Source organism: Scyliorhinus torazame, chromosome 29, assembly GCF_047496885.1.
Source record: "Scyliorhinus torazame isolate Kashiwa2021f chromosome 29, sScyTor2.1, whole genome shotgun sequence".
Classification (NCBI taxonomy): Eukaryota; Metazoa; Chordata; class Chondrichthyes; order Carcharhiniformes; family Scyliorhinidae; genus Scyliorhinus; species Scyliorhinus torazame.
In genome coordinates, this window is record NC_092735.1 from 6,183,686 (window position 1) to 6,201,339 (window position 17,654).

At 50.1% G+C, this 17,654-nt stretch overlaps 1 protein-coding gene across 2 annotated transcripts in view; it reads right to left on the reverse strand.

The window, feature by feature from the left end:
• Positions 1 to 5,825: 5,825 nt before the first annotated feature.
• The window catches only part of LOC140403829 (zinc finger CCCH domain-containing protein 7B-like), a 143,453-nt gene continuing 131,624 nt past the window's right edge, over positions 5,826 to 17,654 (reverse strand). For both annotated transcript variants that reach the window (XM_072492001.1, XM_072492000.1), the window contains exons 22-23: positions 14,726 to 14,889; positions 5,826 to 13,241 (exon numbers count right to left, since the gene is read on the reverse strand). In XM_072492001.1, the coding sequence (XP_072348102.1) occupies positions 13,052 to 13,241; positions 14,726 to 14,889 (354 nt within the window). In that variant the 3' untranslated portion in view covers positions 5,826 to 13,051. The remainder of the gene's footprint in view (positions 13,242 to 14,725; positions 14,890 to 17,654) is intronic.

The window sequence follows — 17,654 nt, forward strand, 5'->3', positions numbered from 1 at the left end:
TGCAGAAACTGGGAAGAGATTTTATGCCAAAACCGATCTGTGACACAGCAGGGGCCCAACATTTATTCTCGTGAATGAGTGCTGAATCTGTGCATCGGGCTCCCAAGGGATAAGTGGAAAGCAATTTGTGTTAATATAATTGAGATAGATTCCTTTCAGAAAGTAATAACATTGGATGCATTATCTGTGGCTAATTTGGGAGAGATTGGTTGCTATGATTGGACAATAACTCCTTTATTGATGTATCACCTGACTACCAGGATACCAGAGGCCGAATGAGGTGAACCTGTGGCTCCCTCCATCTCTCTGTGCACACAAAGGAATGTGCCATTGCCCCCTGAGGTGTGATTCAGGCCTCGAAAGTAGCAGCTCATTCTTTAGCAGAGTACAGTACGAAGTCTTACAACACCAGGTTAAAGTCCAACAGTTTTGTTTCGATGTCACTAGCTTTCGGAGCACTGTTCCTTCCTCAGGTGAATCTTAGCAGAGTAGGAAGAGTATCAGAGGACCAGGATTTTAAACCAGAGATGAAGCTCATGGTTTACTGGGCCGTAGTGACCCTGCACCCTAAATGCTTCAGTGGAAATGAACAACCTGTCATAATATGCACCCATGCACATCATGAGGTAAAAGCAGGCAGTGACAGACACCCAGGTGAGCCAATCAATGTACAGAACAGAACACAACCAATCACAAGACGGGACACCAGAGGGGGGCTTCCACCTATAAAACACACGAGGCAACAGCACTCTGCCTCTTTCCACTGGTGATAGCTGTAGTGACAGTCAGGGTGTACAAATCATTCAACACCTCCTACACGTGGATCAGAGCTAGCCTGGTCTAGATAGTTAGCTTTAGTTTACTTAGTGTAGTAGAGAGTCAACCCACAGGCAGCTGTGTGCTTCGTTACTGAAGTTCAATAAATCTTATATTGAACCAACGCCCACGTTTTGTGTATACTTGATCTGTTAATTGCATCGTGTGCAATCAGTGTTACCCCAGGGTGAACAACACGACACAACTGTAGGAACCTTAAAACACTGGAGAAGTACCGCTAACGGCCCCTTTGCAGGTTCTGTAAAACCCAGAGGCAATAAAAGCATCTTCATCCAAGTCAGCCTTTTTAAAATTCTTACAAGTTGGCGCCACTAGCTGGGCCAGCATTTATTGCCCATCCCTAATTACCTCAGCCCTTGGACTGAATGGCTGGCTAAGCCATTTGAAAATCGCTTATTGTCACAAGTAGGCTTCAAATGAAGTTACTGTGAAAAGCCCCTAGTCGCCACATTCCGGCGCCTGTTCGGGGAGGCTGGTACGGGAATTGAACCCGCGCTGCTGGCCTGCTTTAAAAGCCAGCTCTTTAGCCCTGTGCTAAACCAGCCCCTGACCATTTAAGAGTCTACACATTGGGTCTGGAGTCACGTGTAGGCCAGACCGTGTAAGGACGGCAGATTTCCTTCCCGAAAGGATATTAGTGAACCAGGTGGGTTTTAAATTTCCAGATTTTATTAAATTCGAATTCCACCATCTGCCAATGGTGGGATTTGAACGCAGGTCTCCGGAGCTTGTCCCCGGTGACTCGACAGAGTTCCTGGCTTGTGACTGACCGAAATGGCAGGCACTCATACGGGCATGTCGGGTGAACACATCGGGAGACACCGTCGGGAATGTGCAGAGGAGAAGTCGAGGGATTGGAGGAAGCGCACAAACCCATCGACCTGCCCCGCAGAGTCTGCAGATCGTGCATTGGGTTTATCGGCCATCTCAGAACCCATCGAACCAGTGGGGAAGCAGAGCACCCTCCATCCCGAGGAACGGTACAAGAGGAAGGAAGGTTTCAAGTGTAACAATGTCAACGTGTATGGACATATCCGAGGGTGTAGTTTTACATGTTACAACTCAACACTTGTGTTTCGAAACTTGTCGACAAGTTGCAGTCAAACTTCCTCAGGGTCAAGGCACGGTAGCACAAGTGATTAGCACTGATGCTTCACAGCGCCAGGGTCCCAGGTTCGATTCCCGGCTGGGTCACTGCCTGTGCGGAGTCTGCACGTTCTCCCCGTGTGTGCGTGGGTTTCCTCCGGGTGCTCCGGTTTCCTCCCACAGTCCAAAGACGTGTGGGTTAGGTGGATTGGCCATGATCAATTGCCCCTTAGTGACCAAAAAGGTTAGGAGGGGTTATTGGGTTACGGGGATAGGGTGGAAGTGAGGGCTTAAGTGGGTCGGTGCAGACTCGATGGGCCGAATGGCCTCCTTCTGCACTGTATGTTCCATGTCTATGTTCTCGTGCTACTCCTAAATAATGACACTGAGCCTCTGGTTGTGTGACCCTCAGCTCCAAGGCCCGGCTGCCTGTTGCTGTGGTGACCTTGACAACTCCATGAGCAGTTGCAGTTCAGTAGGTGGAGGCTGGGGGGGCATCGGGTGTGCATGTGCTCCGCTCTGTAAACACAGTGAGCCTCTCTCTTCCCCTATCTCAACAACAGCGGCGTTAATCTCAAAAGTGTGCATGTGAACCGCTCATTAAATCCAACCCTTCCAGTGGCCCCAGGTGCTGAGTGGAAGGAGCAGAGGTGGGGCTGACCCATTCGCTCACACCAACACAGCCAGGCGTAAATCGGATTATAAATTAACAACTTCAACTGTGTGTGGAAACATCCCAAGGGCATCTGCATTTTGTATGTAGACACACACATATATACCCACATGCATACACTCAAAACTAGAACAGAAAATACTGGACACTCGGAGCAGGTCTGGCCACGCCTGCGGAGAGAGAACGGGGGCTAACGTTTCGAGTCTGGGTGACTTGAACTTTGACAAAGCGTCACCCAGACTGGAAACGTTCGCTCCCGTCCTCTCGCCACAGGCGTGGCCAGACCTGCTGAGATTGTTCAGCATTTTCTGTTTTTGTTTCCGATTCCAGCATCTGCAGTCATTTGCTTTTATCATGCATTCACACACATGCAGGCACACACATACACGCATGCGTGCACACATGTACATGCACACACGCAGGGGTCTGGCTTTCAGTGGATTGATGGGAATAATCAATAAAATGGCAACATACTGCTGTCAGCTCAGGAAGTTCATGCACTGTCAGACAAATCACTCAAACTCTGGCCTGTGATTCCCTCTCCGCGTTTCATTTCCTGGTCTTACCTGGGTCAGTGACAAAGCCTCTACGAACAATCGCAGCCCCTCCTCGGTCAGCCTGGGTTTTCGTCCCAGTAATCAACATGAAACGAGTATGTATGTGTGTGTGTGTGTGTGTGTGGAGGGGGTTGGAGGTGTCAGGATTAGAGCTTGAATGTGATGCCTGCCGTAGTCAAACAGCCCCAGCAACCACTTCACTTTCCCGACCTCTGGCTGATTGTTAGGGTCGGACAAAGACGGGTTGCTAGCCGCGGAACAATTCGCCCGGCATGGAGTCGGGAAAGAGCGGAGAAAGGAGCAAAAAATAAAATAGTTACGGCTTCTGCTTGAAACAATTCCGACATGCTGTCGGGCATCGCGAGGCCGCTTGCTGTGAACTCAGTGAACCGAGGCACCACCCGCTGGCCAATCCAGACACTGCACCAGCTTTCACTGCAACATTCAGGGAGGCCTCAATTGCCATTCTGCTCCGGTGGTTGGTGCGGCCACTATTCCATCAGTTGGCTGGACGGCTGGTTTGTGATGCGGGGCGAGGCCAGCACTGTGGGTTCAATTCCCGCATCGGTTCAGGTTATCCATCCTTCGCAACCGTGCCCCTCGCCCGAGGTGCAGTGGTCCTCATGTTAAACCCCCCCCCACCCCCGGGGTGGCATGTGGCACAGTGGTTAGCATTGCTGCCCACGACACGGAGGACCTGGGTTCGAATCCCGGCCCTGGGTCACTGTCCGGGTGGAGTTTGCACCCTCACTACCCAAAGATGTGCAGGTTAGGTGGATGGGCCACGCTAAATTGGATTGGGTATGGTCACGTGTACCGAGGTGCAGCGAAAAAGAAATTGCCCCTTAATTGGAAAATATATATAATTGGGTACTCTGTTAGCAGTGCGGCCTCACGGTGCCGAGGTCCCAGGTTCGATCCCAGCTCTGGATCATTGTCCGTGTGGAGTTTGCACATTCTCCCTGTGTCTGCGTGGGTTTCACCCCCACAACCCAAAGATGTGCAGGGTAGGTGGATTGGCCACGCTAAATTGCCCCTTAATTGGAAAAAATGAATTGGGTACTCTAATAATTGGGTACTCTAAATTTATAAACCCAGTCAGCTGGCCTCCCCCTCAAAGGGGAAAGTGGGTCTGTGGCGACATTTCCATTTTATCAGTCACAGTTCTTACCTGAGGATAATCTATTGAGCCATATTTCAGTCTTAAAATGAGCGCACATGTCAATTGAATGTCCACAGGCAGCGGGGCCTGATCAAAAGCAACATGGGAATCACAAAATTCAGTTCTGATGGAAGGCCGTCGTTCTGAAGGTGGCCGGGATTCCACCCCCCCCCGTGCCCCCCAAACTGGGGGGGGGGGGGGGGGGTGTTCCGTTGGCAGAGACGGCTCACCATTGGGATCTTCCGATCACACCGATGTCCGCAGCGTTTCACACTGTCCGCTGGCCACCAAGTTACAGCACAGAAGGTGGCCATTGGACAAAGGGCGGCACAGTGGTTAGCACTGTTACCTCACAGCGCCAGGGTCCCAGGTTCGATTCCCGGCTTGGGTCACTGTCTGTGCGGAGTCTGCATGTTCTCCCCGTGTCTGCGTGGGTTTCCTCCGGTTTCCTCCGACAAGTCCCGAAAGACGTGCTGTTCGGTGAATTGGACATTCTGAATTCTCCGTGTACCCGAACAGGCGCCGGAATGTGGCGACTAGGGGCTTTTCACAGTAACTTCATTGCGGTGTTAATGTAAGCCTACTTGTGACAGTAATAAAGATTCTTCTTCTTATAATCGCACCTTCCTGCACCCGCTCCACAGCCCTGTAGCTGACAGCACTTAAGGTGCAGATTCAGATCCTTTTTAAAGTACCGGGAGGGTGGCACAGTGGTTTGTACGGCTGCCAGGGACCCAGGCGGCATGGTGGCACAGTGGTTTGTACGGATGCCAGGGACCCAGGCGGCATGGTGGCACAGTGGTTTGTACGGATGCCAGGGACCCAGGCGGCATGGTGGCACAGTGGTTAGCATGGCTGCTTCACGGCGCCAGGGACCCGGGCTCGATTCCGAACTGAGGGGACTTTGGAGTTTGCAATTTCTGCCTTTTAAGCCTTTGTGAGGTATTTTGGGATGGTTCCTTATAATAAAGGCTTTTAAATTTAACGTTTTAAAAAAAAGTATCCAATTCTTTTTTTTTTACCCAATTAAATGGCAATTTATCACGGCCAATCCACCTACCCTGCACATCTTTGGACTGTGGGAAGAAACCGGAGCACCCGGAGGAAACCCACGCAGACACGGGGAGAACGTGCAGACTCCGCACAGACGGTCACCCGAGGCTGGAATTGAACCCGGGTCCCTGGCGCTGGGAGGCAGCAGTGCTAAGCACTGTGCCGCCCTCAGCTTTCACCAGCCTTGATTAGCATCTTGGTGCTGAGCACGTTGGCCGGGGAGGGCGTTGTTTTTGGACCACCTAACTATCCTGACTCCGCATCGGGAGGATCCGGCGGAGGTGCCCCTTCTCCGATGAACTGAGGTGCCTGTTGTCCATCTGGGAGCCTGGGTGTGTGCGCGCGGGGGGGGGTCACTGCTGCCCCGTAAACCGTGAGCTTGGTCTCGGGAATATTCATATAAAATTGAGGAGTCAAACATGAAAAATAAAATAACTCAATCCAGTCTTGAAGGAAATACCGAGTAATGAGATTTTAATGATGATGAGATTTCAGGCAAGTAGATCTGAAGTCATGTGAAAAGGAAACACACTTATTGAACTGAAAGAGGGGCTTCTCCGAGGGATTGCCCCGACAGAGTTAGACCATTAATACAGATAACACGGTGCTGAATCAAGGAACTTACAGTCAAACCTGCATCAAATGGACACCTGTGGGTCTGAATTTAAACTGTGCCCTTTGTAATCGGATTAATCCCATTACTCTGGAGGGTTAACCCAGAGCTGAGGTTATTTCTGCCTCATGTTTGGCAGACTTGGGAGTTGCAGCAGACGGTCTCGTCCGACCCCACCAAGGCTTGGAGGCCTGAGGCCTACACTCCGATCAGGCCTCGCCGAGATGGAAGGATGCCAACCCGCTGAGCCACCCAGTGAGAGGACGTCGAGCAAACGGCCCAGTCACCCAGGCCACAGAGATTCCCTCCTTTCTTTTCTTTAATATAAATTTAAGAGTACCCAATTATGTTTTTTTCAATTAAGGGGCAATTTAGCGCGGCCAATCCACCAGACCTGCACATCTTTGGGTTGTGGGGGTGAAACCCACACAGACACGGGGAGAATGTGCAAACTCCACACGGACAGTGTGACCCGGGGCCGGGATCGAACCTGCGTCCTCGGCGGCGTGAGGCAGCAGTGCTAACCCACTGCGCCGCCAACTTTCTTTCCAAAGTGCATTCCAACTCCAACTCCCCAAATGTGCGAAGCTCCACGATCCTGGCAGGGAGGAGGTTATACAAACTGTCGAGCACCGCAGAGAGAGTTAGCGAAAGAGGAAGAGACAAGAGATTTTGTTTTGTTTTTAAAAAAAAAAAGGGAATGCGTTATTAAAATCTGAAAGCGGATCGATGTGAACTTCCAAAAGGGGAATTACATAAATACTTGAACGAGACAAAAAACCCAGTGTTGGGTCAAATAGCAGTGGGATTGGTAATGGGCCGAATGGCCTGCTCCTGTGCGGTGCGAATCTCGGATAACACTGCGTTTGGCAAACAACGTTCCTCAGTTGATCGGGGGGGGGGGGGGTTAGGCTCCTAGTGACCATTTAAGCAGGTTTCTCTGAAAGCACGGACACATTTCTATAACTTTAATCTCTACCCACCCCATTCAGTGAGATTACACAAACGCCTGGCCTTCACAATCCTGTTTGGATTATTTGAAATACTGATCCTCAATCATTTTGTGGGTTTTACATTTGCTTTTAACCTATTCATCGAAAGCAATGTCTGCATTGGCACGGACCCCGGAGTGAGTCACTATTTACCCTCCTCAATCTCGGAAGGGGGGTCCCCCTTGGATCGAGATAGTTTCAAAGTGGGCAGAGCCTGTCCCCCCCCTTCCAACACATTACTGCAGTAAGGTACTTTCTATGAATTATACATATACAAAAACATTGTAAACACGATCTTAATTATAAGCAAACCATGACTGAAATGGGAATCCAGAGGTTCTGAGCATCGCTGAAGGATGACAAAGGGGCTCCTCGTACTGGTCTTGTTACATTCTCAGCCCCCCCCATCCCAATTCAAGAAGTCTGACTTGGTGATTTAGTGCTGCCATGGTCTCAGTCTCAGTCGTTCAGATGACAGACACCGATTCTGAGAGCAGAACTCTCTCTCTCTCTCTCGCAAGTTGAACCCATCAGTTTAGGGATGGGACAATTAAAAAAAAATCCCCCTCTTTTCCCGCTCCCACCCGGTTTTTCGTCCGGCAGCTTTGTTCAACCCCAAAGTAGAATTGAAATGGCTCAGTGGGGGATGGAACCTCTTTGCCTGGAGTTGGCGAGTGGGTGGGTGGATGGGGTGCTAGCACTCAGGAGAGGGGGGGCCCTCAGTGCTGGCTAGTTTGGGGGCGTGGGAGGGGTTCCCTGATGAGCTCCCCCCCCCCGCCGCTGTCTGGATGAACAACCCTGCAATTCCTACTGGATTTTGGCTTGTTTGTGGATGTCCGGTGGTGCTCCAAGTAATCTCCGCCACGCCCTGACGACACACGGGCACACCACATTTCTCGTCTATTGGCATCGAGATCAAACCAACTGGGAGGGGGAAGGGGGGCAGAGGTCCTGCTTCACTGAACTTCCAAAGGCCTTGGAGTTTGGAGAGCCCCTTTGAGCCATTGCCGACTCTCTGGGGCACATTTCTCTCTCCCTTTACCCTTCCAAATATAACAATTCAGGCAATTCTCCACGTCTGCTGTGAAATCGATTGTGGGAGGGCAATTCATACCTCAATAACCTTCTGAAAAACATTCTCCTAATCTTTCTGTTCATTTAGTAACGATCTTAAATTCATACTCTTTGATTATCAATTCACCAAAGGTTCCCCCATGATTTGCTTCATCAAATCTCATAATCCCAGTTTCTCTAATCACCCTTTATAATTAATTCTACCCACCAAATGTATCAAATCTGATTAAACCTGAACTGTCACTATTAATGTACGATAAATTAATTAGATTTTTGTTTAACATTGGTAATACATTTAAATTTGCCCCTCCGCCCTCTTTCTCCTCGAAGTCACCCTGACCGGTCCCTGTGCACCCCCCCCCCCTCTCGTAGGGTCACAGGTTCCTCCTGAAGACGGGAGGGGGGCTGGAGTTCCACGGGGCCCAGGGCGGCCCGCCGGCTGCCTCACCCAAGCCGTCATTCCCACGTCTGAGCCAGCAGGCTATCTGACTGGAGGGGGCATCGCGGCAAAGGCCAAATCTTAACCCCACCCCCACCAAACCCCACCCCCACCGTCCAAGCTGGGAAGGACAGGAGACCGAGGCGAGAGAGGCCGAGGGGGACACCACGAGCCGGCTCCTTATTTCAAACCGTACGTTCTTTGGATTCCCAAATACATTCAAGGCCTCCTATTAATGTCACTCAGCCGTGCAGTCTCACTGCCCAAACACTAAAACCAGTGCTTAAGCTAAACTGAAAATGATTAGTCTTATTCCTCTTTTCTTCATGATATATCAGATTATAGTTTAAGTACAGTTTCCTTACCATCCACTTAATCTTGTTGACAGTATAACATTATTGGAAAGAATATGCATCTGAAGCAACTATTACTTATTACAGAATATCCAAAGTTTGCAACTTGCTTGGAAAGTTTTTAAGGTAAGAAATGGTTGCAGAAAAACACTTAACTGAACCAGGTTTATCTATTAACTAACTTATTGAATATTAGCGAGCAATATATTTAATAGTTTTATTAATATAGATAAAAACCGGGAAGTGATGGATCCCCCTGGTCACCTCGTGCTCACAAGGAAGGCAGAGTGAGAGACCCATCCTGATCCCCAAACCTCTCTCTGTAATTCCGTCACCCACCCAGTGTTGGGCGAGGCTGCTGGGAGACTTTATATACTGTAATCTGGGCAGCATTTATTCCGGGAGAAATGAAATGAAAATCGCTTATTGTCACGAGTGGGCTTCAATGAAGTTACTGTGAAAAGCCCCTAGTCGCCACATTCCGGTGCCTGTTCCGGGAGGCTGGTACGGGAAGCCTTGCTTCCTTCAGATTTCGACGAGGCACGGGCCGTCAACTCTACATCCCCCGAGGCATCATGATTATGCAGCCCTTGGCTCCAGCCTCACACCCACTCTGGCCACTGGTCAGGCAGCGTATGCAACCTGCCTACCCACACCAGTAGGGAAAGGTCTCTCTGCCTGACTGTCAGTCAAACAGCCAAGTCTAATTTATTTCTAAAAGAGAGTAGAAAACAGAAGCATTCTGGGGCGACAATACCAAAACAAAAGGGACAGATCCTTATCGCGAAAGGGAGAAGCATAATCCCATCCACTGATTCTGTCTACACCTCCCGCTGCCTGGGGAAAGTGGGCAGCATAATCAAAGACCCCTCCCACCCGGTTATTCTCGCTTCCAACCCCTTCCATCAGGCAGGATACAAAAGTCTGAGAACACGCACTAACAGATTCAAAAACAGCTTCTTCCCCGCTGTTACCAAACTCCTGAATGACCCGTATGGACTGAACTGATCTCTTCACTCATCTTCTCTACTGATGTCTCTGCATTTACATTGTGTATTTATTGTATGTCCTATGTTTTTTAATGTATGGACAATCTGCCTGGACTGCAGAACGATACTTTTCACTGTACCTCGGTACACGTGATAATAAATCCAATCAAATCCAATCCAATTTAATGAACCAAGATGTTCCCGTGCCCCCAGCATTCCGACACCGTCAACAAACACCAATCAATCTCATTGAACAAAACGGGATGAAGACTGAAGGTGAGAAATGGAGCCATGATATATAAGTAAATGCAGCGATGTTTTGCAGGCAGCAGTGTTCTGTAGATCGGTCTCTAATCCCGGAAGGACCCAGGACGAGAGTAGAGGGTTGGCAACCTGGGGCGAGGGAGCGACCTCATTGGCTACTTAGGTGTCCAGTGAATTTCCCTGATTTCAGGACCGAGGGCGCAATCCTAACCTCTGCCCCACCCAGACCGATAATGCTTCATGTAAAAGCTTTGGGGGCTCCCAATGATCCATTATGGCAGGAGCCCGCACGCCACCAGGTTGGGACGCGGGGGAAGACCCCCCCCCCCCAAAATAAATCCCTGCCTCTACTCAGAGTACCGACAAAGAATTTGTTTCCCAGGCTTGGATAGTAGAATATGCCCACTCCAACACACTCTGCACAAAGTTACCTGACCTGCCATTCAATAAGTAACGAGCTACCGAGACACTTGCTCTCCGCTTTGGCCAACAGAAACCAAACTTACTCATACTGTTCAGCGAGGCCAGTATTCCCAGCCCACAACTGACATCTAAGGCAGTTCCCGTCTTCGCCCATTCGCAAAATCAGGAGGTTTATAAAAAAAAAAAAAAAATTCCTCTAACCATCCAAAATATATAATTTGGCTCTTTCATAAAACAGGAATGTTAAAGGCGAGTATAGCTTCGTCATGGCAAGTGGTTTGGAGAGGGGACTTCCAAACCCGCATGCCTCAATACTCGTCAGCAGACACAGTGAAACTGCTGATTCCTGAGCAATGGTAACAGGGCCCTCCGCGTAAATATACAACTCCGGCAAAATCAAAGCCAGTCCAGATTAGCCACGACCCAACGCAATGACGGAACAGGCTCGAGGGGCCGAATGGTCTAATTTACTCCCATGTCTTATGGTCTTTGGTCTTAAGGCAGCTGTGGGGTACATTGCTCAAAGGACGAAACCAAACGGTGACAAAATAGTTTCCAACAGTCCACTGTGAATTGCCGGGACGTGGGGGAGAGCAAATTAAATAGTGTGGGGGTGGGGGGGGGCTCTTACAGCACACAGTGACTCTGTTTCGCGCTGTGCAATGATTGTGGGGAATGGTACCAGGGATTGTCTGGGTGGTAATGCACCAACTTGTCACACCGATAGCTCCTTCCTCTAGGTCGAGAGGTAACCTGATGAAGAGGTTGGTAAAATGGCGACGAATCTGGTAGAGTAGACATCCGTCAAGAGCTTCCCATCGGCGCGGAGTCCCAAGCTCGAGCCACTCATGGGATAAAGAAGTTTGGGGGAAACGTCTTTATCCACAGAATGGCGAGAGCGTGGAACCCGCTATCACTGGGAAGGCGGCTAGATGTATCTTAGGGAAAGTTGGTAACACGCGTGGCAGGAGTCAGGAATAGCGGGATTTGCTGGAAGGATGGGATGAAGAGGGATGGGAGGAGGTTTGTGTGGAGCATTCGACTGCTGTGCACAAAACCGCCCTCCCAGCACACAGAGCAAGTGGATTGTCCGAGGAGACAGCTGCAGGCGGGAGGGTGTGTGGCATAGAACACAAATTGAAGGTGATGAGGGAGACAACAGTTATTTGAAATAAATGGTCTCCTGCTCTCGGGGTCCAGATTTCCACCTCTAATGGTTAGAAAATAGAGGCAAGTGGTTGAGGTGGGAAGAGATTATTTCTGATGGCGAATATGTCTCCCTCCTCCCATATTCTCTCCGAAACCAGGAGGATACATTCGGATGATAACATTCTTTTGGCTCATTTACTTCCAGCCTTTCAGGATCTCAACCCTCCTGCCTTCGAGTTTCAGCATTTAAAAGGAGATCGAGGTCAGGGTCTTTCTGCCCATCAGGCTAATGCTTTCCCAATGACCCGGGCAACATAATCAGAATGCCGCTGGGGCAGGCAGGCAGCAGGAAGGCACGGCATAGGTCAGCTGGTCCTGTGCAGCCAACATTATCGTGAGCCTCGGTGCCACTGGACCAGGCAACGGGTGGGGCACGCGAACAAAGTCAGGCAGGGTTTCCGCTCCCGTTTGTCACCCTGGGCAACACACACACCTCGAGAGCAGCTACCAGGCTGAGCTGTTGCCATTCTTGGAGACTCAGCCCTTTCAGTCAGTAAGAATGAGGATAGGTAACTGCAGGAGTCAGTGACGTCAGGGATGAACGTTTGTGTGTGTGTGGGGGTGGGGGGGGGGAAGAGAGAGACAGTTTGACTATCTGACTAATGTGTGCCTGTGCAGATCAGCAGCAAGGGTGGGGATCCCAGTGAATCTTTTAAACAGCTCTGCCAAAGGGAGATAATGTACAAGTTTAAAAGCGTAAGCCATTTTGACGGCTCTCACTCTGGTGTCCTCTGCCTGAGGTTAATGCAAGTTTCCTTCCCTTTCTCTCGCTCCACAGCACTGCCCCCCTGCTTGGTGTATTTGTACACTCACACTCACACACACACACACTCACACACACGTACGTGTGCAGACTATCAGAGGTGGAAACCCTGCTCTCCTTTGTCTTCCTGTACATGAAGATAAGTCAGATCCCTTTCCAGCATGCCTGCCACACCCTCCACCATCAGCCAATTCAGATGCCTTTTCTGGTTACTACGGCTCAACTCTCGCCGGGAGTGATTCGCGGAGCCACGCCTCCGGTTGTAATGTCACTGCACACAGATGCCAAACCTCCCGACCTCGTCTCCTCCTCTGCCCCCGCCCACCCCCCAACCTCCCCACCCACAGCAGCTTTGAGTACTTTTTGTTGTTTTAAAAGCTGCTCCCGCCTTGTTACAACTGCAACTAAAGACGAGAGGAAAAGGCAGCGTGCGCGGCAACAGGGGTCACCTCGGGGTGTGAGGGGGTCACGATTCCCGACTATCCATTTTACCCAACGCAGTTCTTTTTTCTTTTAAGTTTTAAAAGGTCGCAGCACTAATTTAAGCTGAACCGGTTTTATCCATTAATTTAAGTCCTTCATCAAAAAACTGTATTTGCCGAAGTCGTCGTCGTCTGGCGAGATCAGCATGTCTTTCCTGGCTTTGGCAAGCTTCAAGTTCATTAACTCCTTCCGTTCCACCCACTCCTCCAGCTCGGACTGGCTGTGCGCAAAGCGGCATTTATCGCCATCAGGGCAGCCATTCTTCCTTTGTCTGCGGGGAAGGAGAGAGTTTAAGATACAAATACAGCAAACCTGGGAATGGGACGGAGGCCACTCAGCCCCTCCAGCTTGTCCGACCAGCTCATGGAATGAGGAGGAGGCCCGACAGCCTAATCGTTCCACGCCTCCTGCGTGAGGAGGCGCTTGCGGCTGGACGTCGCTCCTGAACCGCCCGTCTCTAAGATGCTTCCTCCTGTTGCTGCACTCGCCCACCGGATCAAACTCTGTCCACCCTCCCTTTAACCGTCTTAAAAAACACCTCAATCAAATCGCCCCTCAATCAGTCTGTACTCAACTCTCAGAATTTAACCCCTCTCAGCCCCAGTGCTATTTTGGTGGGTGGTTCCTTGGGCGTTTCCGCCCTACGGTTGTAGCAGGCTTGGTGGCATCGACAAGATGGGCCCACTCCACGTGATGGCGGGTGTAATCTCATGAGGGATGAACCGGAAACTCAGCGGAGGGAAATCTCCCTGTTCATAGGGTTAGAGAGAACAGGTCATTCTGAAGCAGCACCATTCTGCCCGACCAGTTCATGCTGGCAAACGCTCCACTCGAACCTCCTTCCACCTCTCCCCTCATTTAACTCGATCAGCAAAACCCTCTATTCCCTTCTCCCTCATATATTTAACTAGCCTTAATTTCCTTCATTAATCTACACTGTTCACTTCAGCCACTCCCTGTGGTAGCAAATTCCCCACTCTTACTTCTCTCTGGGTGGCACAGTGGGTTAGCACAGCTGCCTCACAGCACCGGGGGCCCCGATTCGATTCCGGACTCGGGTGACTATCCGTGCAATCTGCACGTTCTCCCCCGCGTGTGCGTGGGTTCCCTCCGGGTGCTCCGGCTTCCTCCCACAGTCTAAAGATGTGCAGCTTAGGTGAATTGCCCCTTAGTGTCCAAAGGTGTGCAGGTTAGGCGGGGATAGGGCGGGGGAGTGGGCCTAAGTAGGGCGCTCTACATCGGTGCAGATTCGATGGGCCGAATGGCCTCCTTCTGCACTGTATGAATTCTACTCTAATAAAGAGGTTCCTACAGAATTCCCAGTTGGATTATTTGGTGACCAATCTTACACAGATGGCCAGTAGTTTAGATCGTTCCCACATTGGAAACATGTTCTCGGTCTACTCATTCAAACCGTTATAATTTGTAAGACCTCCCGAGAGACGAGACTCAGCCTGTCCACCCCTCTCCTGATAGGTTATCCATGTTGAGATTCAATGCCAATCGTACGTTTCCACCTTCTCAAGGGCAATTAGGGATGGGCAATGAATGCTCGAGTTGTCAGCGACATCTCGTGAATGGGTGCACATAACTACAGTTGTCAGAATTCCTTTTCCCAATCGCCAATGAATTTTTGTAGTTACTTTGCCTTTTACTGTGGGCTGGTCCTTTCAGAATTTGCTCCATCCCCATTAAAGCAGCTGGGAAATGGTGCCGGCTGCCTCATGTTTCCCTTCCGCCTGCCCCGCGCCTCACCTCTCGCACAGCCTGAACTCCCCCATGGGGAAACGGTGTTGCCAGCAGCTCTGATCGTCCTCGGAATTGAACACCTTGTCCTTGTGTTTCTCCGACGTGATGTGTTTCGCCCACTGCTTCTCGCTGTTGCTGTTTTTGCCACAGAGCCAGCAGTGGTAGCCCATCTGTAGAAAAGCGGTGACACAGCAGTTTTAGTTTCAATGACGACCCTGGTGGTCTTGGCCCCCCCCCCCCCCCCCCCCCCCCCCCCCATTTCTACAACCTCCCCCAGTGCTACATCGCATCCTGTGATGTTTTCGGAATCTGGCCTGCTGCATAAACTCTTGCTGTCTAAGCCACTCTCAGCAACAGAGTGTCGAGCCAGTCTAGCTCTGTTCCCCTGAAATCCTGCTCCCAAATCCCGTTGCCTGCTTTCGATGCCTTCTGAAGCCCCCGGGAGGACCACCTCTCTTATCTTACCCTTGGTCCCCGACACTACTCTGCTTGGCATTGATTGCTTACTCTCCTTTGTTGCATGGGGCACATAACCTTGCCAACGGTGCTACAAGTAACAACGCAGGTAACAACGCTGCGATTGGCGAATGACCAAGGCTGTGCCAGGGAAGATGACAGAATTGACCAAGCGGCACTCCCACGAATGGCATAGTTTGGCAAGTGGACAGGATACTTGAACCAGACATGCCCGAATCCATGGATCAAACCCCAGTCCTTGCTGGTGTAGCTGCTCTTTGTCAGGGTGACAGCAGAGAGCCCCGCAATTAGCCCCGACCTCCCATGACTCAAGAAGGGGAGTAGAGACAACCCCGGTAACTATAGGCCAGTGAGCCTTACTTCTGTTGTGGGCAAAATCTTGGAAAGATTTATAAGAGATAGGATGTATAATCATCTGGAAAGGAATAATTTGATTAGAAATAGTCAACACGGTGTTGTGAAGGGTAGGTCGTGCCTCACAAACCTTATTGAGTTCTTTGAGAAGGTGACCAAACAGGTGGATGAGGGTAAAGCAGTTGATGTGGTGTATATGGATTTCAGTAAAGCGTTTGATAAGGTTCCCCACGGTAGGCTACTGCAGAAAATATGGAGGCTTGGGATTCAGGGTGATTTAGCAGTTTGGATCAGAAATTGGCTAGCTGGAAGAAGACAAAGGGTGGTGGTTGATGGGAAATGTTCAGACTGGAATCCAGTTACTAGTGGTGTACCACAAGGATCTGTTTTGGGGCCACTGCTGTTTGTCATTTTTATAAATGACCTGGAGGAGGGCGTAGAAGGATGGGTGAGTAAATTTGCAGATGACACTAAAGTCGGTGGAGTTGTGGACAGTGCGGAAGAATGTTACAAGTTACAGAGGGACATAGATTAGCTGCAGTGCTGGGCTGACAGGTGGCAAATGGAGTTTAATGCAGAAAAGTGTGAGGTGATTCATTTTGGAAGGAATAACAGGAAGACAGAGTACTGGGCTAATGGTAAGAGTCTTGGTAGTGTGGATGAGCAGAGAGATCTCGGAGTCCATGTACATGGATCCCTGAAAGTTGCCACCCAGGTTGAGAGGGTTGTTAAGAAGGCGTACGTTGTATTCGCTTTTATTGGTAGAGGAATTGAGTTTCGGAGCCATGAGGTCATGTTGCAGCTGTACAAAACTCTGGTGCGGCCGCATTTGGAGTATTGCGTGCAATTCTGGTCGCCGCATTATAGGAAGGATGTGGAAGCATTGGAAAGGGTGCAGAGGAGATTTACCAGAATGTTGCCTGGTATGGAGGGAAGATCTTATGAGGGAAGGCTGAGGGACTTGAGGCTGTTTTCGTTAGAGAGAAGAAGGTTAAGAGGTGACTTAATTGAGGCATACAAGATGATCAGAGGATTGGATAGGGTGGACAGTGAGAGCCTTTTTCCTCGGATGGTGATGTCTAGCACGAGGGGACATAGCTTTAAATTGAGAGGAGATAGATATAAGACAGATGTCAGAGGTAGGTTCTTTACTCAGAGAGTAGTAAGGGCGTGAAATGCCCTGCCTGCAACAGTAGTGGACTCGCCAACACTAAGGGCATTTAAATGGTCATTGGATAGACATATGGACAATGAGGGAATAGTGTAGATGGGCTTTAGAGTGGTTTCACAGGTCGGCGCAACATCGAGGGCCGAAGGGCCTGTACTGCACTGTAATGTTCTATGTTCTATGACTAGACAGAGAAAGGAAAAGTGATCAGGCTGGTCCTCCACTTCCGGCCAATATCCGGTGATGCTTGCTCGTGAGTTGATATGGGACGAGTTCAGATTGAGCTTAGTTGCGTTGTGCTCAGATAAGCTACTGGCCAAGCTCACACATGAAGTACAGAGCAGCCCCGAAGAACATTAACCGAGGAACAGTCAGCACCTTCAAGTGATCTGGCATGAATACCGAAAAGGGAAGGAATGAAATGGGTGCAGTTGACTCGTTCGAAGTTTGGTCAGAGGTGGGTCACGATGCATTGGGAGGAAAGGCTGTTACGAACTCCAACCCTTACGGTGAACGATGTATCTCAAGAGAGGGAAGAAGTTCTTCTGAAGCACCTTGTACTTGTGCCAGCGCAAGGCTTATTGGGCAGTCAATTCCAGGTCTTCTGCATCGCACCTTCTCTCTGATCTAAATGGGAGACCCCTTATTTTGTAAACGCAACCTTTCATAGAATATCATAGAATTTACAGTGCAGAAGGAGGCCATTCGGCCCATCGAGTCTGCACCGGCTCTTGGAAAGAGCACCATATCCAAAGTCAACACCTCCACCCTATCCCCATAACCCAGTAACCACACCCAACACTAAGGGCAATTTTGGACACTAAGGGCAATTTATCATGGCCAATCCACCTAACCTGCACATCTTTGGACTGTGGGAGGAAACCGGAGCACCCGGAGGAAACCCACGCACACACGGGGAGGACGTGCAGACTCCGC